The sequence below is a fragment of the Trachypithecus francoisi genome, unplaced genomic scaffold, assembly GCF_009764315.1.
Source record: "Trachypithecus francoisi isolate TF-2019V2 unplaced genomic scaffold, Tfra_2.0 Lachesis_group17, whole genome shotgun sequence".
Classification (NCBI taxonomy): domain Eukaryota; kingdom Metazoa; phylum Chordata; class Mammalia; order Primates; family Cercopithecidae; genus Trachypithecus; species Trachypithecus francoisi.
The window spans coordinates 20,500,690-20,524,847 of NW_022681462.1; the positions used below are offsets into that span (position 1 = coordinate 20,500,690).

General features: G+C 45.5%; 1 protein-coding gene and 1 long non-coding RNA gene across 12 annotated transcripts in view; one reads left to right on the forward strand and one right to left on the reverse strand.

The window, feature by feature from the left end:
- Positions 1–21,715, reverse strand: part of LOC117099799 — a 40,278-nt gene extending 18,563 nt beyond the window's left edge. For 4 of the 11 annotated variants that reach the window (XR_004444005.1, XR_004444006.1, XR_004444008.1 and 1 more), the window contains exons 1-2: positions 20,296–21,715; positions 18,282–18,462 (exon numbers count right to left, since the gene is read on the reverse strand). This is a non-coding gene — a long non-coding RNA (uncharacterized LOC117099799). Of the gene's footprint in view, positions 1–5,081; positions 5,174–18,281; positions 18,463–20,295 lie in introns of all 11 variants that reach the window. The other 7 variants (XR_004444004.1, XR_004444009.1, XR_004444014.1 and 4 more) reach the window with 5 other exon arrangements.
- Positions 21,716–22,205: 490 nt separating this feature from the next.
- On the forward strand, positions 22,206–23,944 carry PCBP1 (poly(rC) binding protein 1). The gene is given in 3 exon segments (XM_033239329.1): positions 22,206–22,522; positions 22,525–22,578; positions 22,581–23,944. Coding segments are annotated over 3 exon segments (1,065 nt in total). The 5' UTR covers positions 22,206–22,491; the 3' UTR covers positions 23,561–23,944.
- The last annotated feature ends 214 nt before the right edge of the window (positions 23,945–24,158 follow it).

Here is a 24,158-nt window from a genome sequence, read left to right on the forward strand (position 1 = left end):
GGCATGGTGGCGCACACCTGTAATCCCAGCACTTTGGGAGGCCGAGGCAGGACAATCGCTTGAAACCAGGAGGCAGAGGTTGCAGTGGGCCAAAATCACACTACTGCACTCAAGCCCAGGAGACAGAGAACACAAAGTAGTTGAATGGAAATATCACTAATATCTAACTTTTTTTTTTTTTTTTTTTTGGAGACAGAGTTTTGCTCTTGTTGCCCAGGCTGGAGTGCAATGGTGCAAACTCAGCTCACTGCAACCTCCACCTCCCAGGTTCAAGTGATTCTCCTACCTCAGCCTCCTGAGTGGCTGGGATTACAGGCCCCCACCACCACGCCCAGCTAATTTTTGTATTTTTAGTAGAGATGGGGTTTCACCATGTTGGCCAGACGGTCTCGAACTCCTGACCTCAGGTGATCCACCTGCCTTGGCCTCCCAAAGCACCAGGATTACAGGCGTGAGCCACCGCGTCCGGCCTCACTGACATCTTTTTAAGCAGGGGAATTATCATTTAAGCAATCATTCTTACATTTTTATTTTTTTTGAGACAAGGTCTCGCTCTGTCACCAAGGTTGGAGTGCAGTGGCATCACTACAACTCACTGCAGCTTCAACCTCCCAAGCTCAGCCTCCCAAGTATCTGGGACCACAGGTGTGCACCAGCACCACACGTGGCTAATTTGTTATTTTTTATAGAGACAGGGTCTCACTATGTTGCCTTGAACTCCTGGGCTCAAGTGATCCTCCCATCTTGGCCTCTCAAATTGCTAGGATTACAGGCATAAGCCACCATGCCTGGCCCATTCTTCCATTTTATAAAGACCACTCTGGCTGTAGTGTGGAGAACGGAATGGAGGTAGGGGCGAATAAAATTAAGACTGGAGGCAGTGATAGATAACGGATTATATAAACTAAGATAATGATGATAATAACAACTAACATTCATATAGCAATTAGTAGGTGCCAATTTATTATTCTAAGTATTTTACATATATTAATTCACTTAATCCTCACAAGTACTCTTTTATAAATTTAAAAACTAAGGTACAGGGTAGTAGCAATGGAGAGAAAAAGAGATTACATTCAAGAAATATTGAGGAGGTAGGGAGGACAAGTCCTAGTGACTGGTTGTCAGATGTGGGAAGGGAAGGAAGGAATGATTAATCATTGCTATGTCTGGGGCTTTAGCTACTGCATGCTGTCTATAATGTATATGATTGGGCACTGGAGAAGGAGCAAGTGAGAACAAGCAGGGGGCTACAAGACATCCCAGTGGAGTTGTAAGCAGTTGGATAATCTGGTCTAGAGATCTAGGCTGGAGATTTGGGAACCATCCACATGTAGATGGTAACTGAAGCCGCCAAAGAGGCTGAGATCACCCAAAAACTGGAAATACCTTAATGTCTTAACAGAAAAATAGCCAACTAAAATACAGCATATCCATTCTATGAAATACTATCCAGCACCAAAAAGAATGAGATATGCCTTTTTGTATTAACATGGAATACTGTCAAAGTATGTTGTTAAATCAAAGAATACCAGAACGATACATAAAATGTTATATCACTTGTATAGAGAATTAAATAAAATACAAAATAATACTTTAAATTTTTTCTGGGTTCATACATATGTAAGTAAACACACAGGAAAAAGTATGGCAGGTACATTCCAAACCACCAACACGTTACCTCTAATGAATACACAAATAACTGAAATAGGGAGATAGGAATAGTCAAAATATGCTCTATGTTTTGATATTTTAAAAATATAATTTATTATATTCTCTGTAAATTAAATAATTTTTCAAAAAGAATGCACAGAAGAAGGAGCTTACAAAGGAAATCTTTTGCTTCAGATACTAAATTCTCTCTGTCCTTCCCATCCTCCACTGGCCTTGAAGTTCACGTATTCTGGTTTCTCATCCGCCTACCTCTGAAATGTTAACACCAAGCCCCCTAATTCCATATTCTATCCCAAATCCTTGGCTCCAGGCAAGGCCTGGCCACCAATCCCTGAGCCTGGGCTATAGCCCTAGGAGGGGAGATCAGACACCAAAGTCTCAGCAAACACAGGGGAAATGGGTATAGATGCCAGCTTCAAGGACGGTGATCAAGTGGCCTTGCTGGCCAGCAGAAATTTCAAACAGAAAAAGGTATTTGAAAGTATCTGGCCATTTGGAAGCAGCTCTGGAGTGCTGAGGAATGGGGCTGAGCAACAGTCAGGCAAAGTCAGGGGTGAAGTAGTAAGGGGTGGGTTGAAGAAAGAGCTAGTTTCATTTGTGAAGATTCCAAGTGAAGTGCTGCAATCTTATGGAAACCAGGTTTACAGAAAAAGGAGGAGGCAAGCTGCATTCTGTGAGTCTGGTTGGAGAACGGGGGTTTCTAGGGGTATCTAGAGGAGTCAATTCCAAAGCAGCAATTCCAAAAGGCACATTATGTAAAGGTTTAGTAGCTAGAGCAGCAGAACGAAGCTACAGATGTAAATAGAAAGGAGGTAAGGAAGATCTACAAATGAGACAAGATGAAAGCAAATTAAAGCCTTTCCTTCGGCCAGGCACAGTGGCTCATGCCTGTAATCCCAACACTCTGGGAGGCCGAGGCGGGTGGATCACCTGACTGAGGTCGGGAGTTCGAGACCAACCTGACCAAAATGGAGAAAACCCGTCTCTACTAAAAAAAAACACAAAATTAGCCAGTCATGGTGGCGCATGCCTGTAATCCCAGCTACTCGGGAGGCTGAGACAGGAGAATCGCTTGAACCCAGGAGGTGGAGGTTGCAGTGAGTAGAGACTGTGCCATTGTACTCCAGCCTGAGCAACAAGAGCAAAACTCTGTCTCCAAAAAAAAAAAAAAAAAAAACCTTTCCTTCGTCAGTAGACCAAAGGCAGAGATGATCATGGGCAGCTTTCTGGTGACTGCACCCTTAAGTTTCAACTTTCTGTAGGTGAAAGACAATGTATTTGGTCATGTTTTCCTGGTTACCCAAAAAATGACACAGCCCAGACCTTACCCAACAGCTGATTCACCATCAATTAATCTATATCACAGCCTGCTGGTCCTGACACCTCACACAGTCACATACTAGACAGCTCTCAGGAAAAAAAACAACCCAAGGTGAGCTGTCAAAGTCCTCTTCATACCTGACCTCGCCCTCTGGAGTAGGTTTCATTTCAAAACTGAAAGGGACTAAAGGGCTGGGGAAATCCAAAGATCAACAGAGCCAGGAACAGGTGGTTCCCAGCAGAAGCGTACCAGGTTGGAACTCAAAACAGAAACCAGACCACTGATAAGACATGGTTTATGATGTCTGTCTCCAAGCCTTCAGATGCCATTTATGTTTTCTGATATTTACAATAGGGCATGACCACATTTATCCAACTCCTGACTACTAAAAATCTAATTCTCCAAGTGCTCAAGCAACTTCCTGGTTTTATTACATTTTAGAGCTTTGGGGTAGCTCCAGTAACTGGGACACAGGGTGCGAATTATTTAGCCCTTCAAATGGGCCACACATAATGAATTTTATCCCTTCCTCCTCCTTCATCTCCCCACAAAGCCTTGAAAATTCCTGTCTCACTAAAAAGTTTCCAAGTTGTTCATAATGGCCCTCTCAGTGGAGCAATATTCAATACACAAAAGTCTAGTTCATCAAAGGAGTCAGGTTATTTGCTTGAGGTTCATCTGTAACTAGCTATATGACCTTGGACAAGTCACTTCACCTTTCTGAGCTCAATTTCAATTTTCTCATCTATAAAGTAAAGAGGCTGGAAACAAAAGAAAGGGAAGCAATAAAACAACCTTGAAATGAAAAAAGACTTTAAGTTCTTAAGTCTAAAAGGCTCATCGAGTGCCAACAAGGGTTATTTTTAAAAGGCATACACCTCAGCCTGGCCAACATGGCGAAACCTCATCTCTATTAAAAATACAAAAATTAGCCAGGCGTGGTGGCACGCATCTGTAATCCCAGCTACTCAGGAGGCTGAGGCAGAAGAATCGCTTGAACCCAGGAGGCAGAGGTTGCAAAGAGCTGGGATCGTGCCATTGCACTCCAGACTGGGCGACATGAACAAGAATCCATCTCAAAAAAAAAAAAAAAAAGACATACAGGAAGCATACCACAGGAAACTCCAAGCATAAATAAAAATTCACAAACTTCCAGAACAAGAGAACAGATTATTACTTACAAGGAAAAAAAATCCCACTGGACTTCTCATCTGTATCACCAGAAACTCAAAACACTGGAAAGCTACTTAGACTCTGTCGAGACTAGGACCAGTATTCCAAGAATTCTAAACCTAACCACAATATCATTCATACACAAAGGTTAAAAAGAAATTGGACATTAAAAGACTTTGAAAGTACCACCCATGCCCCACTTCTAAGAAAATCACTCAAAGAAATGTCCTACTTGACTGGGACCGGTGGCTCACGCCTATAATCCCACCACTTTGGGAGGCCAAGGTGGACGATCACGAAGTCAGTAGCTCAAGACCAGCCTAACATGGCGAAATCCTGTCTCTACTAAAAAAATAAAATACAAAAATTAGCTGGGCACGGTGGTGTACGCCTGTAGGAGGCTGAGGCAGGAGAATCACTTGAACTCGAGAGGCGGAGGTTGCAGTGAGGAGTGCACACCAGCCTAGGTGACGGAGTGAGACTCCGTATCAAAAAAAAAAAAAAAGTCCCAGCCAATTAATATTTAACTGTAACAAAGCTAGGAAAGACAAACTATAGAAAAAACATATGTTTCCCCTCTCCAACAAAAACCTTTTAATGAGTTTGGACCAGATAACTTCGAATGGCCTTTCCAAGTATAAGCAGAAACTGCCCTGTATACCACAGTCCTTGGCAGTCTGGGTTTGTGAGTTGTTCATCACCTAGTGGCCTGATGAAGTAAATGCAGTTTGTCAAGTGCCCGGATAAACTTCCAGCCATTTTGTGAGCTCTGATGGTGTATGCAGCAGGGCAGTAGCCTGACCTCCTAATGATTACAAGAATAGGAGACTGTAAACCCTCCAAACTCATAGACAATTGTAAACTTAGGTCAACACTTATTCATTCTTCAAGGAGGAAGGAACAGCATACCCACCTTCTAACTAAATAATCCTAAGTGAAGCACAAATTTGTCAGGCTGCATTTACAAAGTAGGGAGAGGTAGAAATTCCTTTTGTGCAGACTGATCTGAATTGAAAGAAAGTTTAGATATTAGGATAAACTGCAAATATGTCTTATACATAGGAAGACTGTCTTCAAAGGTTCACAAGTTGGCATGCGGAAGATGTATTACATTTATTCTGTATAGTTCTGGGGTACTGGTCTAAAATTAGGCCAGGCACAGTGGTTCACGCCTGTAATCCCAGCACTTTGGGAGGCTGAGGTGGGAGGATCACCTGAGGTGAGGAGTTCAGGACCAGCCTGGCCAACATGGTGAAATCCCGTCTCTACTAAAAATACAAAAATTAGCCAGGCGTGGTGGCACACACCTGTAATCCCAACTACTCAGGAGGCCAAGGCAGGAGAATAACTTGAACCCAGGAGGTGGAGGCTGCAGTGAGCCAATATCATGCCACTGCACTCCAGCCTGGGCGACAGAGTGGGACTCCGTCTCAAACATAAATAAAAATAAAAATTAATGAGAAGTCTCGATTAGATTTCAATTCAAAATAAGAAATAATTTTCAGCAGGGCGCAGTGGCTCATGTCTGTAATCCCGGAACTTTGGGAGGCCAAGGCAGGAGGACTGATTGAGGTCAGGAGTCCAAGACCAACCCAGGCAACATAGCAAGACCTAGTCTCTAAAGAAATTTTTCTTTTTTTTTTTTTATAAGAAAGAGTCTCGCTCTGTTGCCCAGACTGGAGTGCAGTGGCACGAACTCAGCTCACTGCTACCTCTGCCTCCTGGGTTCAAGCAATTCTCGCGTCTCGGCCTCCCAAGTAGGTAGGATTACAGATGTGAACCACCATGCCCAGTGAACTTTCTTATTTTTAGTAGAGACGGGGTTTCGCCACATTGGCCAGTCTGATCTCAGACTCCTGGACTCAAGTGATCCACCCACCTCGGCCTCCCAAAGTGCTAGGATTACAGGCATGAGCCACTGCACCTAGCCTCTACAGAAAATTTTTAGAATTAGCCTGGTGTGGTGGCACACGGTAGTCCCAGCTACTCAGAAGACTGAGGCAGGAGGATCACTTGAGCCCAGGAGTTCAAGGCTACAGTAAGCTATGATCACACCACTGCACTTTGGCCTGGGTGAAATAGCAAGACCCTCTCTCTTAAAAACAGAAAAAGGCCAGGTGGCCGGGCACAGTGGCTTACGCCAGTAATCCCAGCACTTTGGGAGGCAGAGGCAGGAGGATCACTTGAGGTCAGGAGTTTGAGACCAACCTAGTCAACATGGTGAAACCCTGTCCCTACTGAAAATTAAAAAATTAGCCAGGCATGATGTCAGGTGCCTGTACTCCCAGCTACTGGGGAGGCTGAGGCAGGAGAATCACTTGAACTCGGGAGGCAGAGGTTGCAGTGAGCCAAGATTGTGCCACTGCACTCCATCCTGGGTAACAGAGCGAGATTCTGTCTCAAAAATAAAATAAAAATAAAATAAAAAATAATTTTTGCTGGGCATGGTGGCTCATGCCTATAATCCCAGCACTTTAGGAGGTCAAGGCAGAAGGATCACTTGACCCCAGGAATTTGAGACCAGTCTGAACAATATAGTGAAACCCTGTCTCTACAAACAACTAAAAAAGAAAAAAAAAGAAAACAGCTGGGCATGGTGGCATGTGCCTGTATTCCCAGCTACTCGGGAGAAGCTGAGGGGGAGGATCACTTGTGCCAGGGAGGTTGAGGCTTCAGTGAGCTGTAATCCAACACTGCACTCTGGCCTGTGAGACAGAGCAAGACCCTGTCTCAAAAAAGTATTATTATATTTCTACCAATGAGAGCTTTTCAACAATAATGTCCTCAAGAAGTGATGAGCTCCCCTATTAATGGAGGTATTCAAAGAGAATTTGAAAGATCATTTGTCAGTAGAATGATAGAAAGCATTCCTGTAACTGGATGGCAGGCTGGAGACAAGAAGACTGCATTAAATTACTTCAAAGGCTCTTTTCAGCTCCAAGAGTTTTTATTCTAAATAAAAAAAAAACACTAATAAATAAAAAGTCCTCCTTCTATTTAAAGATCCAACCAGGTAGTACAACTTAGTAGCTAAAAGTACAGGTTTGATACTACTTTCTCTTGAGTAAATCTGGACAAATTACTTAACTCTACTTGCCTCTAGTTTAGAATAGCAATACCTATTTCGTAAGATTACTGTGAAGATTAAATGATACGATACTTAATGTTAAGTACTTAAAACAGTGTCTGACACATGAATGTGTTTAAAACTAGCAGCTTAAAAAGGAAAGAAAAAGGAAAGGTGGAAATGGGAGAAAGGCAAGGAATGAAACCTAAATGTGCGGCTTGTTTTCATTATGTGTACCCAAGCCTCAACCAAAGCATTCCTGGCTGTTGCTGGCCAGAGGCGGGGTTCCATTGGCAACCAGCCTCAAAAAAGAACCTAGATCTACCTTCTTCAGGGAGACGGTTCATCCCTTGCCCTAGAATCTGGCATCTTCCCTGCACAAGGCAGACTCTCTAAGAACTCACAGCTGGGCGTGGTGACTCACGCCTGTAATCCCAGCACTCTGGGAGGCTGAGACAGGCGGATCACGAGGTCAGGAGATCAAGACCATCCTGGCTAACACGGTGAAACCCCGTCTCTACTAAAAATACAAAAAAATTAGCCGGGCGTGGTGGTGGGCACCTGTAGTCCCAGCTACTCAGGAGGCTAAGGCAGAATGGCGTGAACCCAGGAGGTGGAGCTTGCAGTGAGCCGAGATCGTGCCACTGCACTCCAGCCTGGGCGACAGAAACTCTGTCTCAAAAAAAAAAAAAGAACTCACAAATACCACTGCCCCAAACTCAAGGAGCTAAGCACGTGTTACTCTTACTTCCTATGATCAATTACAGGACATCAGAGTTCAAAGAGACCTCAGAGGCCATCTAGAGCAACCGTTTTGTTTTCGCTTTTTGTTTTTGTTTTTCTTGGGGACAGAGTCTTGCTCTGTCGCCCAGGCTGGAGTGCAGTGGCACAATCTTGACTCACTGCAACCTCCACCTCCTGGTTTCACGTGATTTTCCTGCCTCAGCGTCCTGAGTAGCTGGGACTACAGGCGCACGCCACCACACCTGGCCTTTTTTTTGTATTTTTAGTAGAGACAGGGTTTCACCATATTGGCCAGGCTGGTCTGAAACTCCTGACTTCGTGATCCACCCACCTCAGCCTCCCAAAGTACTGGGATTACAGGCATGAGCTACCGCGCCTGGTCGCAACCCCTTTGTTTAATAAATTAGCACCATAAAACTAAAAAAAGTGAAATCCTAAATATGGCAAGTTGGTGGCAGGGGCAAGACAAGATCACAGTCCTCGTTATTCCTAGTCCAGTGGTCAAAATCTTCCCATTTTTCATATGAGAAAAACAGAACTGGCCCTACTACTCTTAAACCACACAGTCCACACTACCTACTTAACAAAGGTAAGAAAAGACTACAAGCAGTAGAGTGCAGAGGTTAGAGCATGAACTCGGGGCTGGACGCAGTGCCTCTCGCCTGTAATCCTAGCACTTTGGGAGGCGGAGGGGGGTGGATCACGAGGTCGAGAGATCGAGCATCCTGGCCAACATGGTGAAGCCCCATCTCTACTAAAAAATACAAAAATTAGCTGGGCATGCTGGCACGTGCCTGTAGTCCCAGCTACATAGGAGACTGAGGCAGAACAATCGCTTGAACCCAGGAGACGGAGGTAGTTGCAGTGAGTCAAGATTGCACCACTGCACTCCAGCCTGGCCACAGAGCAAGACTCCATCTTAACAAAAAAACGCAAGCATGAACTCAGGGCGGACTGCCTTATTTAAATCCCTGTTCTACTACTTATTAACTGCGCAACTTGAAGCAAGTTTTCTAACCTCTGTTCAACTCTGTAAAACAGGGATAAGAGTCACCATGAGGTTATTTTTAAGGATTAAATGAGATAATTCGTGTACATAGCATGTAGAAAATTCTCAATGTGTGGCCGTAATCCTGTAATCCCAGCACTTTGGGAGGGTGAGGCAGGCGGATCACCTGAGGCCAGGAGTTCAAGACTGGCCTGAGGCACATCGAGAAACCCCGTCTCTAGTAAAAACACAAAATTAGCCGGGCATGGTGTCACATGCCTGTAATCTCAGCTACTTGGGATGCTGAGGCAGGAGAATTGCCTGAACCTGGGAGGCGGAGATTGCGGTGAGCCAATATCACGTCATTGCACTCCAGCCTGGGCAACAAGAGCGAAACTCCGTCTCAAAGAAAAAAAACAAAAAGAGAATTCTCAATGTGTACGCTGTTCTACTTCTCATCATTACCAGTCATGTGAGAAAATAAACAAGCATAATAGCAAGAGAGGCTGGACAAGCTCTTACTTCTGGTCCAAAAAGCACTGAGACATAGGTGTTTGTTAAGCTCCATTTCCTGGCCCAGAAAACACCCAAACCCTCAGCAGGAGAATATAACTAACCTATCATTCATGTCTTTGGATCTAGGGAAGAATCAATTCAGAGAATAATCAAGGCACATGCTACACTGATAAGATCCTTAAGATCACAACGCAGGTTAGGTAAGTCAGAACTCAAGCCTGACCTTTACCCCTACACTCAAGTTTGACAAGATGCAGTTTTTGCCCAGTCTTCCTCTCAACCTACTAAGGTGATGCAGTGTAATGGTTAATAGCAAAAGCTCTGGAGTTTGACTGCCTGGATGCAAACTAGTTCCATCATTTATATGCTGTGTGACTTGGGTAAATTACTTTATTTACCTTATTTCTCTAAGCCTTTGTTCATCCATCTTTTAAATGAGAATAACAACTATTTTAATTTTTATGGTAACAGCTGACATTTGATAAGCACTTTCTATGTGCCAAGCACTATGCTAAGCACTTTACATAGTTTATGTCATTTAACTGTCACCACCATCTTAGGAGGTAGGTATTACCATTATCCTCACTGTACAGATACAGATGCTCCTTGACTTATGATGAGTTACATCCTGAATACCGTAAGTCAAAAACACAATTAACATACTTAGCCTACCAAACATCATAGCTTAGCCGAGTCTTCTTAAATATGCTCAGAACACTTACATTCATTAGCCTCTAGCTCGGCAAAATTATCTAATACAATGCCTATTATAAACCTGAATGTCTCATGTAATTTATTAAACACAGTACGGTGTGCAGTATTGGTTGCCTTCATGATTGCATGGCTGACTGGGAGCTGCAGCTTGTTGCTGCAGCCCAGCATCATGACAACATATCATACCATGTGTCACCAGGCCAGGAAAAGATCAAAATTCAGAATTTCAAGTGCAGTTTCTAATTAACGTATATGGCTTTTGCACCATCGTAAAGTTGAAAATTGTAAGTTGAACCACTATAAGTCAGGGGCTATCTGTACAAATGAGGCATAGTTTTCCTGTTCAAGGCCACACAATCAGTTACTGGCAAAACTTAGGTGTCGTAGCAGGAGGTCCGACTCCAAAGTCTATGCTCCTTACTCCTACTACACTGGCTCTACTTCTCATAGTACAACAATCATATGGTTGTTAGAAGATGGCAACCAATATAAAGTGCTTAGCACAGTGCCTGGTTCATCAAAAATGGCCATTACCATTATTTTTTATCATCATTATCAATCCCTTTAAGCCTCTCCCAAAGATTACTACCTCCTAAGTTCCACTTTCATCTAAAAGGAAAGGGTTGTTTTCTTCCCTAGCTACCACCTCACTGAGTAGCTGGGAGTGGGGCTATAGTCTTTTTGTTTCATTTCCCTCACGTAATACAGGATAAGTAACTGGATGGAGAAAAAGGGAAATATTTATTAGAAACATGTTACTCTATAAAAAGCAATACTCTAAAGTCTTTGTTTTTAAAAATAAAACCTTTATTACTCTCGTTGGAAAAAAAAACCATACACTTATTATAAAACTTTTTTTTGTTTTTCAAAATAAAGCAGAGATAAATAGTATTTACTTTAAAAAGAAACTGTCAGCCAGGCACAGTGGCTCACGCCTGTAATCCCAGCACTTCGGGAGACCGAGGAGGGTAGATTACCCAAGGTCAGCAGTTCAAGACCAGCCCGGCCGTGATGCAACCCTGTCTCTACTACTAAAAATACAAAATATTAGCTAGGCATGGTGGTGTCTGCCTGTTGTCCCAGCTACATGGGAGGCTGAGGCAGGAGACTCACTTGTAGCCAGGAGGCAGAGGTTGCAGTGAGCTGAGATGATGCCATTGCACTCCAGCCTGGGCAACAAGAGTGAAACTCTGTCTCAAAAAATGAAAAATTGGCCGGGCGTGGTGGCTCAAGCCTGTAATCCCAGCACTTTGGGAGGCCGAGACGGGCGGATCACGAGGTCAGGAGATCGAGACCATCCTGGCTAACACGGTGAAACCCCGTCTCTACTAAAAAGTACAAAAAACTAGCCGGGCGAGGTGGCGGGCGCCTGTAGTCCCAGCTACTCGGGAGGCTGAGGCAGGAGAATGGCATGAACCCGGGAGGCGGAGCTTGCAGTGAGCTGAGATCTGGCCACTGTACTCCAGCTTGGGCGACAGAGCGAGACTCCGTCTCAAAAATAAAAATAAAAATAAAAATAAAAATAAAATAAAATAAAAAATAAAAATTAAATAAATTAGCCGAGCGCGGTGGCTCACACCTGTAATCCCAGCAGTTTGGGAGGCCAAGGTGGGCGGATCACGAGGTCAGGAGTTTGAGACCAGCCTGACCAACATAGTGAAACCCCGTCTCTATTAAAAATACAAAAATTAGCCGGGTGTGGTGGCACACGCCTGTAATCCCAGCTACTCAGGAGGCTGAGGCAGGAGAATCACTTGAACCTGGGAGGTGGAAGTGGCAGTGAACCGAGATCACGCCACTGCACTCCAGCCTGGGGGACAGAACGAGACTCCGTCTCAAAAAAAAAAATTAAATAAATTTATTCATTCAGCTCCTATGTCAAAGACACTGTTCTAGGAGTAGGGCTATAGCAATGAGCAAAACAAAGTCCTAACCATCATGAAATTTACATTCTAGTGGGTGGTGACATGTAATAAACTATGGTAGAGAGTCCCTAGAACACAATGCCTGGCACGCAGCAGACAGCACTCAATAAGTATTTGCTAAATAATGAACAATGAATGAATGAACAGTATGTCAAATAGCAAGCACTATGCAGAAAAGTAAAACAGGGAAGGGGAGCAGAGAAAGCAGAATGCAGACAGATAGCTTTTATTTTAAATAAGGCAGTTAAAGTATATTTCACTGGTTAAATGACAGTTGAGTAGAAACCTGAAGGAGATAAGGAAGAAGGCCATACTGACATCTGGAAAAATGATGTTCCTGGCAGAAAAAACAACTACAAAGGCCCCAAGGCATGGCATGCTGGAGCAACTGCAAAGGAGACCAGTGTGGCTATAGCACAAGGGGAAGTGGTATGAAGTCAGAGCACTGGGAAACAGTAGTGTGGATCCTATATGGTCTTATAGACCATGATAGGGACACTACCTTTTAATCCAGGTGGGATTTTAATCTGGGCACCCAGATGACAGTTTTCAGCAAAGCAGTGACTTGATCTGATATATACTTAAAAGAATTATTCTGGTCACTGTTAAAATTAGATTTAGGGGGCAAAGAGCAAAAGGAGAAAGATCATTTAGAAAGCTATTCCAGTAGCAGTAGGGCAGGTGGTGGGAAGTGTTTAAATACTGGATATATTTTAAGGTGAAGTTGACAGGACCTGCTGGTGAAATGGATGAGGAGAATGAAAAAACAAGAGTTAAGGGAGACTCTCTATATATTCAATACACAGATGAAGAGCAACTCTGAGATGGGGAGGACCTTCCAGAGATGCAGATTTGAGAGGAGATGTTCTGAAGTTTTTTAATAAGCTCAATAGACTATTAGACACCCAAGTGGAGATATCCAGTGAACAGCTGGATATAAGTCTTGAGTTCAGGGAAAGACATTCAAGCTAATAATGTAAACTCACGAATTGTCAGGGAATAACGGCATTTAAAGTCTTAATCAAGTCCAGCCTGAGCAACATAGTGAGACCCTGTCTCTACAAAAAAATAATAAATTAGCCAGGCATGGTGATGGGTACCTGTAGTACTAGCGACTGAGGAGGGGTGGGAGGATTTCTTGAGACCAGGAATCAAAGGCTACAGTCAACTATGATCATATCACTGCACTCCAGCCTGGGCAACAGAGTTAGAATCTGTCTCTAAAAAATAAAGTCTTGAAAGAGAGCACCTAGAAAAAGAGCGTAGACAGAGAAGGAATCCAAGGATTGCTCTGAATACTTCATAAATGGAGGCTAAGGAGATGAAGAACAAGAAAAAAAAAAGTTGAGAAGGAGGAACCAGTGAGGCAGGAACAGCAACAAGGGAGTGACATCCTGGAAGACAAGTGAAGCTAGGGCGCAACAGACTGTCAAATGCTACTGAGACATCAAGAATAAAAATGGGTGAGAAATGACCACTAACTCTACATACATTTTCTAAGCTTGTTCTTTCCTATTCCACACATAACACTTTTCTTCTCTTTTAATCCACATAAAAATCCCAGTACTATCCAACGAACACACAGAAGGTTTCTATTTAATTCAGCTATATCCGTGTCTCAGAAATACAAAAAGCAAAAATCAATGCTCTTAATTGGGACACAACAAATATTACACAGTGAATAATGTTGAACAAATGCTTTGCCTGGTTGAAGTAACTCTCTGAAACAAAATCCCTAAGTCTTGCTTGTGCTTAGTAAGTGGGATCAGAGAAACAAGTTATCTAGATGTATTTTTTTGTTGTTGTTCTGCATAAAGTAGCAATCATTCTTGAACTCCTTTCTCTCCTCCCTAACTCAAACCTCCTAACCAGCTTAACAAAGACCCTAAATTTCCACACATACCCCTCCTCAAACACAAAGCAAAACACAGTGAGATTCAAAAGTTAGATGAGAAAGGAGTAGACTGTGCACTGTGCCCTGCCTTTTTTTTTTTTTTTTTGAGACAGAGTTTCACTCTTTTGCCTAGGCTGGAGTGCAATGGCATGATCAACCTCTGCCTTCCGGGTTCAATGATTGTTCTGCCTCAGCCCCCTAAGTAGCTGGGATTACAGGCATGTGCCACCACACCCAGATAATTTTTGTATTTTTAGTAGAGACGGAGTTTCACCATGTTGGCCAGGCTGATCTTGAACTCCTGACCTCAGGTGATCTGCCCACTTTGGCCTCCCAAAGCGCTGGGATTACGTGAGCCATGGTGCTCGGCCTACCCCTTCTTTCTTTTATGGGACAGGGAGTTATCCATCATTTGCTAACTCAAAGGTTAAGTTTAATTTACATTTTCTCCTTAGAAGCTCTAGATAGATGGCCAGGCATGGTGGCTCACACCTGTAATCTCAGCACTTTGGGAGGCCCAGGCGGGTGGATCACGAGGTCAGATCGAGACCATCCTAGCTAACACAGAGAAACCTTGTTTCTACTAAAAATACAAAACATTAGCTGGGCGTGGTGGTGGATGCCTGTAGTCCCAGCTACTCAGGAGGCTGACGCAGGAGAATGGCATGAGCCCAGGAGGTGGAGCTGGCAGTGAGTTGAGATCTTGCCACTGCACTCCAACCTGGGTGACAGAGCGAGAAACTATCTCAGGAAAAAAAAAAGAGAATCTCTAGACCGTAAGTATAATTTCTGATGTCTTCGCCTTAAAAGAGAATTATTGCTATAAAATAAGGCCTTTAACTTTCTGTGCTCTAGCAAGTATAGTCAAATCTCAATAATCTACACTACCGAAGTAGCAAAACAATAATCACCAAAAACTGGATAATGCAAACATCCTTCATTCATATCTTCCTGAAATGACTACAACTTCAGGCCTTTGTTTCCTCTGCCTGGAATTACCCTTCTCTGTCCTCTACCTCGCAGTCTGCTAGTTGGAAACTCCTTGCCTCAACCTGCCTAGTAGCTGGGATAATTATTTTGGTAGAGACAGGGTCTCCTTATGTTGCCCAGGCTGGTCTTGAATTCATAGGCTCAAACAATCCTCCTGCCTCAGATGCCCAAAGTGCAGGGATTACAGGTGTGAACCACCACACCCAGCTATACCAACCCGAACACATTTCTTACATTTCTCAGAGAACCAAGAAGTGATCTCCTAATAGCAGTGCAGGGTCACCAGCACATGAGGTCAAACTGTTACTATCTACAAAATGGGTAAGACATATTGCTTGGAAGTGCCTGTTTCTGGCTTCTGGCTGGAGGCTACACTTCCCAGCCTGGCATTTATTTATGAGAAATAAAGCACACCTTTCCATATAAAAAAATTTTCCATCCTGGCTAACATGGTGAAACCCCATCTCTACTAAAAATACAAAAATTAGCCAGGCATGGTGGCACACACCTGTAGTCCCACTACTTGGGAGAATGAGGCAGGAGAATCACTTGAACCCGGGAAGCAGAGGCTGCAGTGAGCCAAGACTGCGCCACTGCACTCCATCCTGGCAACAGAGCAAGACTCTGCCTTAAAAAAAAAAAAAAGGGGCCAGGCACGGTGGCTCATGCCTGTAATCCCAGCACTTTGGGAGGCCGAGGCGGGCAGATCATGATGTCAGGAGATCAAGACCATCCTAACACAGTGAAACCCTGTCTCTACTAAAACTTCAAAAAATTAGCCAGGCACGGTGGTGGGCGCCTGTAGTCCCAGGTACTCGGGAGGCTGAGGCAGGAGTATGGTGTGAACCCGGGAGGCGGAGCTTGGAGTGAGTGGAGATCACACCACTGCATTCCAGCCTGGGCGACAGAGCAGGACTCCGTCTCAAAAAAAAAAAAAAAAAAAAAGGCCGGGCGCGGTGGCTCAAGCCTGTAATCCTAGCACTCTGGGAGGCCAGGACGGGTGGATCACGAGGTCAGGCGATCGAGACCATCCTGGCTAACATGGTGAAACCCCGTATCTACTTAAAAAAATACAAAAAACTAGCCGGGCGAGGTGGTGGGCGCCTGTAGTCCCAGCTACTCGGGAGGCTGAGGCAGGAGAATGGCGTAAACCCAGGAGGCGGAGCTTGCAGTGAGCTGAGATCCGGCCACTGCACTCCAGCCTGGGCGACAGAGCGAGACTCCGTTTCAAAAAAAAAAATTTTTTAAGAAGATGTATTTTTAGCTGTAGTAACCTAGAAAGTAACAGGGCAAAGGCTTTCTCAATTTACTCTTATTTTCTTTTTTTTAGATAGGGTCTCACTCTGTTGTTCAGACTGGAGTGCAGCTACATGATCATGGCTCACTGCAGCCTCTGACTCGTAGGCTCAAGTGATTCTCCCACCTCAGCCTTGCAAGTAGCTGGGACCATAGATGCACGCAATCACACCCAATTAGTTTTTTTATTTTTTTGTAGAGACAGGGTCTCACCATGTTGCCCAGGCTGGTCTCCAACACTTGGACTCAAGTGATCCTCCTGCCTCAGCCTCCCAAAATGCTGCGATTACAGGTGTGAACCACCATGTCCAGACTGCTACTACTTTAAAAAAAAAAAGAAATAGAAAGATAAATCTTAACGGGGACAGAAAAGGAAACCACTTAAAACAAACAAAAAAAGCTACATGTTAGTAGGGCAAAATTTTTTTTTTTTTTTTGAGAGTCTCCCTCTTTCGCCCAGGCTGGAGTACAGTGGCACCATCTCAGCTCACTGCAACCTCTACCTCCCAGGTTCACATTCACATGCCTCAGCCTCCCAAGTAGTTGGGATTACAGGCACATACCACCACACTCAGCTAATTTTTTTTTTTTCTGTATTTTTAGTAGAGACACGGTTTTACCATGTTGGCCAGGCTGGTCTTGAACTCCTGACCTCAGGCAGTCTACCTGCCTCACCACCTCATCCACAGCACTTAGCCAGTACGGACCAGTACGGCGACTTTAAATGGCTATAGGCCAGGCATGGTGACTCACACAGGAAATCCCAGGACTTTGGGAGGCTGAGGTAGAAGTATCACTTGAGCTCAGGAATTCAAAGCCAACCTGAGCAACATGGCAAGACCTCTACTAAAAATAAAAATTAAAAAATTAAGCCGGGCGTGGTGGCTCATGCCTGTAATCCCAAAACTTTGGGAGGCCGAGGTGGGTGGATCACCTGAGGTCAGGAGTTCGAGGCCAGCCTGACCAACAAGGAGAAACCCTGTCTCTACTAAAAATACAAAATTAGCCGGGCGTGGAGGTACATGCCTGTAATCCCAGCTACTCAAGAGGCTGACGCAGGAGAATCGCTTGAACCTGGGAGGCAGAGATTGCAGTGAGCCAGGATCGTGCCACTGCACTCCAGCCTGGGCAACAAGAGCGAAACTCCGTCTCAAAAATAAATACATACATAAATTAATGTAATCTAATTTAATTTAATTTAAAAATTAGCCGGCATGGTGGGTACACACCTGTAGTCCCAGTTACTGAGGAGGTCGAGGTGGGAGGATTGCTTTGCTACAGCCCGGGGGACAGAGGTGGAAGTGAGCTATGATGGAGCCACTACACTCCAGCCTGGGTGACAGAGCAAGAGCTTGTCTCAAAAAATAAATAAAAATTAAAAATAAAAAAAATTAAATAACCATAGTATGCTTGCTGAATCAGGTAGGTTAGAGAAAATAAATGTGGTCCCTGCTCCCAGAAAACTTAAGAGTCTTATTGAGGAATCTTTCTCACCCCTTCCAAACTCATAAATGTATAAACATCAGGGAAAAGAGGGAAGAGATTTTCTAAAACAAGAGTTAGGAACTTAAGGTAAATGCATTGGCTCTTTGGGAACAGAAAAATAATGACTGGCTGGAAAGCCTTTTGAGTTTAAGGTAAAGCTATCCTACACATCAAAGTCCGTATGACAAGCATCAGAAGCCATGGAAAGGTATAATCTATAACTAGGAGTCAAGAGGCTCAGCTCAGGTTCTAACAGGCTGTGTAACCTTGGGCAAGTCACTTCACTCCTCTAATCCCAAAATGGCTCTTCTGTAAAATGGGCATAATAAGACCCTACTGGTAAAGTTGTCTGTGATGATTAAACGAGTAACACGAAACCACTTTGAAAAGTTTTACGTGACATACCCACTTAACATTGAGAGGAAGCAACAATCATTCCTCTGAATGTAGCATAAATCCTGTGGTTCAACTTCCAAAGTATAAACCTGACTCACCTTCTTAGCCTTGTTAAACCCCTCAACCAACCTGTGGTCACTGAGTGAGAGGAGACGAGTCATGTGTGAGGCTCCAGGGGTGTGGCAGTGACTACTCAGTCAGTTGCTCCATGTCTCAGTGGCTTCATCTATAAAATGGGTGGTGTGTAATTCACTCAGGTATCCACAAGATAATGCAGGTCTGAGGAAGGGAGTGGAAATTTTAGCAAAAGTGCAGAAAATATTTACATAACCTCCCGCCCCCCAAAGATAAATAACCAAGGTCATCAAATATCATCCTTCCCTGAACGTAAGTAGAAAGACCCTTAGAGATCATTTAATCTCTTGCTTTATAAAAGGGAGAACTGAAACCCTGACACAAGAGTTGTAGAAGTCTCGAGCTAGTCAGGGGCAGAGCTAGGACTAGGGCCCAGAGCCACAGATTCCAAGGTCCAGTGACCTCTTTGCCAGATCACAGCATCACCCAAGGTTCCTATATGACATGTTATCAACCTCAAGACACATTACAATTTAACCAATGGCCAACCGTGGGCTACCGAAGGGAGAAACTATAAGACTCTGGGGGAAGGAGGGAGGCTCAGAGCTGGGGAAGTTGGGAAAAGGAAGGCTTCTCTGAGGAGGTGCACTAAGTCCCAGGAGTACATAACAGGAAATTATGGAAATATTTCAGTAGGTAGACTTGGGAAGAAAGACCTGATGGATAAAATTTTCTCTAGGGAAGAGAAATAAGTTAGATTTACAAGACCAGAAGGCTTTGGTTGAACATTCCTTGATTATATGCAATTTAGTCCTTTTGTTGTCACCTGAGTTTCTAACACTTGGTAATATTTTTAATTCTCTCATCTATTCCGTCTCCCTATGAGACAGGACATTTTGCAGAGACCACATCCAGTTTAGTGGTTAAGTATGGAGTCTCTGGACTCAGATTGCCTAAATTCAAATCCTTGCTTTACCACTTAATAGCTGTGTGACCTTGGATAAATTCCTTCACCAATCTGCACCTCTGTACCACCCATTTCAGGAGGTTTTGTGAGGATTAAATGTGTATAAGCGATCACAACTTACTAACGGGTTTTTAATCACTTTATAGCATGTCCTTTTTATATATAAAGAATAGAAATTACCCAAGTATACTGCATGTAGCAACAAGTATTGTTTTGCAAAAATTTTGTTATATATGTGTGCAGAAATGTCTTAAGTCAAAATGTAAAATTTGTTTCTTACAGTGTTTTCTTTAAAAATGTGAGACATTGAAGACATAAAATAAGGCTTAGAACAATGCCTAGCATACAGTAAGCACCTAGTACTATAACTGTCATCGTTGCTGTTATGTACCTATTAAATGTGTTTGTAGAGTTATATAAGCCTACATGAAACCACTCTGGAAAATATATCTGATAGTAACGCAAGGTAAAGGCAAAGCCTTTCTCTTTGCCTCTCATATCCGCACAATCAGAGCCCTGCTCAGGCACCCGTTTGTTGCTTGGTCCACTAGCTACGTATTGCACTCAACTGAAGAGTCCATAGACTCACCTAACACACTGTCATGCTCTGTCCATCTCGGCAGAGAAAGGAGGCTTCGTGCCAGAGTGAATTTATTTTTACCTGGTTGGGGTGCTGGGGTCGGGGAGGCAAGAGTCAAGCCCATGGGGAGCTGAGGGAAGCAAGTGAGTCATACAGAAAACTGTTTGCTCCCCCAGAGCCAGGTAGACTCAAATGTGCCACAGACAAGGCCGGACCGACAGATACCTGAGCCTCTGAGCGGGCTGAATCATTTCCCCCTCCCTATCCTCATCAGACACTGCATAAGACAGCATTTCAGCCCGCCTGCCTGTTACAGGTGTAGCTCTTATCAGGAAAAGCTGGGAGTCGCCAAACAGACACAAAAGGGAGCTGACTACACAACAAAGGTTACCTCAAGGGCTCATTTAAATGACAAGCTCACCTAAACGTTTAAAATAGCATTTAAATTCCAAAACCCTGATTTACAGAAAAATCCGGAAAATGTGCTCACCAGTAAGGAAATCTGGAGGTCCATCCCCGACATTGTGTGACCTTGAATTAGGCACTTCATCTTTATGTTTAAGTGTCTTCCTCTGTTTAAAAAAGAGAGAAAGAGATAAGAACACCTACCTCAGAGGATCATGGTAAAAATTAAAGATAGAATACGGTGAAATGCCTTGCATCGGATGTGCTGGCACTGGCCAATGCACAATAAACGCCTGTCCCTTCTAGACTAAGAGTGAACACTGAATTGTGGTAAACTATTAGTAAGATTCACCGGCCAACCGTCCTATGAAAAAGTCAGAGGCATTCTGGTCTCTTCGTATTTCTCGTTCTCTCCAGCACAACGGCCCATGCTAGGCAGTCTAGAAAAGCAGTAATTTATCTCATTCCTTGAATTAAGCAGGTTTCTAAATGCTTTGGTACTGTGGGGACCCAAATTATCCCTTGATACTGCCCCCTATTATTCATCGTTAAGCTTTCAAAAGGCGAGAGATTAAATATTGTGCCTACATTTTAGTTATTCGCGTTCCCATTTCAAATTAAAGGGAGGAAAACGCGTTAAAATTAGGCTTCCGACCTTCAGACCAGCCTGTGGGGTTTTCTAGGTCATAAAACTCGCGGGGCGGGAAAGGCCCCGGGGAGGAACGGGGGTACATTCTAGAGCTTTCGGGCCGACCCCAATTTCTCGTTGGCGACGAATGCTAGCCACGTGTCGCCATTTTGTGTTCAGGCAACATGGCGGCCGCCCCACGGGGAAGGAACGGGGAAGGCGGAGTAGCGCCACGTTAGCCGCTTTCCCTGAGGGATTCTGAAGCACGTTGCGCACGGGGCCCTTTCTGGTCTGGCTTAGCCCAAGGAGGAAGGGTAAAGGGCAGAAATCACAACTCATATGCCAGCGTCTTAGGCGACACTTCCTCAGCTGGAGGAACCTGCAAAAAAGGCCTTCCAAGATGGCGGGTCCTGACGGGGCCGCCCCCGGAGAGGCGGGTGCGGTGGCTGCGCCCATGGGCCCGAAAGGCAGCCGCGGGAGCCCAGGCCGCGCGGGAAAAGCCGCAGAAACGTCCTGAAGCCCTGGCCGGCAGCCCCTGAATAAACAAGGCCTCCACAGGCGCACACTATTGTTTCTAATGTCGGAAAACGGTGCCGCGGTGGAAACGACACAAGGGCAAGAGGTGGGGTTTCTGTGGCTTTAACCGAAAAAAACTTGCGAAACGCAAACAAAGCATTATGTAAATGGACGCCATTCTTTCTAGGACCACGTTTCTAGCACGCCCCGCAAACAGCAGAGCCGCGATTCGAGAGGCGGCCGTGAGTGGGTTTCGGTCTTTTTCTGCCCACCGGCCGCCGCCGGGGGGCAGGGGCCGGGGTGAGGGTCGATGCAGCGCGCCCGGACGCCGGGGACGAAAAAGCCCCACGTGCCCGCCCGCGCGCACCCGCTCGGCAGGCCTCGCCTCGCCGCCCCTCCCCCGCCGGAAGACGGCGTTTGCCCCCCCATCCCCCCACACCCTCGCGCACGCGCCCTGGTCACCTCGCGCGCATGTTTTAAACCCGCGGCGTCCCGGCTTGTGCCTGCAGTTTCCGCCTGGGCTGCCCGTGTCGTTCCTCGCACGAGCCCCCCTTATGTAGGGCAGGAAAATAATGTCTGTCCCCCATACACAACACTAGTATTTTCAGTCACCCGCCAGTGCCGTTAGAGTTAATAAAATACATAATCATTTTAAAACTTTGCCGGACTCACAGTTTCCGCCCATAATGCGCTTGATTTTCACTACTGCAGTGTCAGAAGGGTTTTTTTTTTTAAGGACCATGTGAGGGTTGGCGCAATCTTGTGACCTAAAAAAGACGGGTCCTCATTTTTTTTCAAGGGGTCCTGCGCAGCAAGCACTTCCGGGGTCAGAGGGTACGCGGGGTTGAAAGCGGGCTTCCCGCCCCGCCCAGACCGCCGAGGCTGCCGCCGGAGTCGCCACCGCCGCGCCCTCGCCCACCCGCCCGCCCGCCGCTCCCGGCCCCGCTCGCCCCCTCCGCCGCCGCCGCCCGCCCCTGCGACTACGCTGCGGCCTCCCGCCCGCTCCCGCTCGCTCCCGCGGCCCTCGCTCGCCTCGCGCCGGCAGTTTTGGGCCTACACCTCCCCTCCCCCCGCCAGCCGCGAAAGACTTGACCACGTAACGAGCCCAACTCCCCCGAACGCCGCCCGCCGCTCGCCATGGATGCCGGTGTGACTGAAAGTGGACTAAATTGACTCTCACCATTCGGCTTCTTATGCACGGAAAGGAAGTAGGAAGCATCATTGGAAGAAAGGGGAGTCGGTTAAGAGGATCCGCGAGGAGAGTGGCGCGCGGATCAACATCTCGGAGGGGAATTGTCCAGAGAGAATCATCACTCTGACCGGCCCCACCAATGCCATCTTTAAGGCTTTCGCTATGATCATCGACAAGCTGGAGGAAGATATCAACAGCTCCATGACCAACAGCACCGCGGCCAGCAGGCCCCCGGTCACCCTGAGGCTGGTGGTGCCGGCCACCCAGTGCGGCTCCCTGATTGGGAAAGGCGGGTGTAAGATCAAAGAGATCCGCGAGAGTACGGGGGCGCAGGTCCAGGTGGCGGGGGATATGCTGCCCAACTCCACCGAGCGGGCCATCACCATCGCTGGCGTGCCGCAGTCTGTCACCGAGTGTGTCAAGCAGATCTGCCTGGTCATGCTGGAGACGCTCTCCCAGTCTCCGCAAGGGAGAGTCATGACCATTCCGTACCAGCCCATGCCGGCCAGCTCCCCAGTCATCTGCGCGGGCGGCCAAGATCGGTGCAGCGACGCTGCGGGCTACCCCCATGCCACCCATGACCTGGAGGGACCACCTCTAGATGCCTACTCGATTCAAGGACAACACACCATTTCTCCGCTCGATCTGGCCAAGCTGAACCAGGTGGCAAGACAACAGTCTCACTTTGCCATGATGCACGGCGGGACCGGATTCGCCGGAATTGACTCCAGCTCTCCAGAGGTGAAAGGCTATTGGGCAAGTTTGGATGCATCTACTCAAACCACCCATGAACTCACCATTCCAAATAACTTAATTGGCTGCATAATCGGGCGCCAAGGCGCCAACATTAATGAGATCCGCCAGATGTCCGGGGCCCAGATTAAAATTGCCAACCCAGTGGAAGGCTCCTCTGGTAGGCAGGTTACTATCACTGGCTCTGCTGCCAGTATTAGTCTGGCCCAGTATCTAATCAATGCCAGGCTTTCCTCTGAGAAGGGCATGGGGTGCAGCTAGAACAGTGTAGGTTCCCTCAATAACCCCTTTCTGCTGTTTTCCCATGATCCAACTGTGTAATTTCTGGTCAGTGATTCCAGGTTTTAAATAATTTGTAAGTGTTCAGTTTCTACACAACTTTATCCGCTAAGAGTTTAAAAATCACATTCTCTGTTCAGCTGTTAATGCTGGGATCCATATTTAGTTTTATAAGCTTTTCCCTGTTTTTAGTTTTGTTTTGGGTTTTTTGGCTCATGAATTTTATTTCTGTTTGTCGATAAGAAATGTAAGAGTGGAATGTTAATAAATTTCAGTTTAGTTCTGTAATGTCAAGAATTTAAGAATTAAAACGAATTGGTTAAAAAATGCTTCATATTTGAAAAAGCTGGGAATTGCTGTCTTAAACTCTTTGTTGGTGCCTTTTTTTCCCTCCCCTTTTAGCCTGAGGTGTTTGGAGGGAGGAGGGAGAAGGGTGGGCCCGTCCTTGGTATTCTCTGAAGCTCTTCTCACCTTATCGGTAAGATTCCATTCCCTCTGTGCCCCAACAAAGGAACATAGCAGGCTGGGCCTGCTTTGGGATGTTTCCAGGGACAGAGGGGTTCAAGTTCCAGAGAGAGGC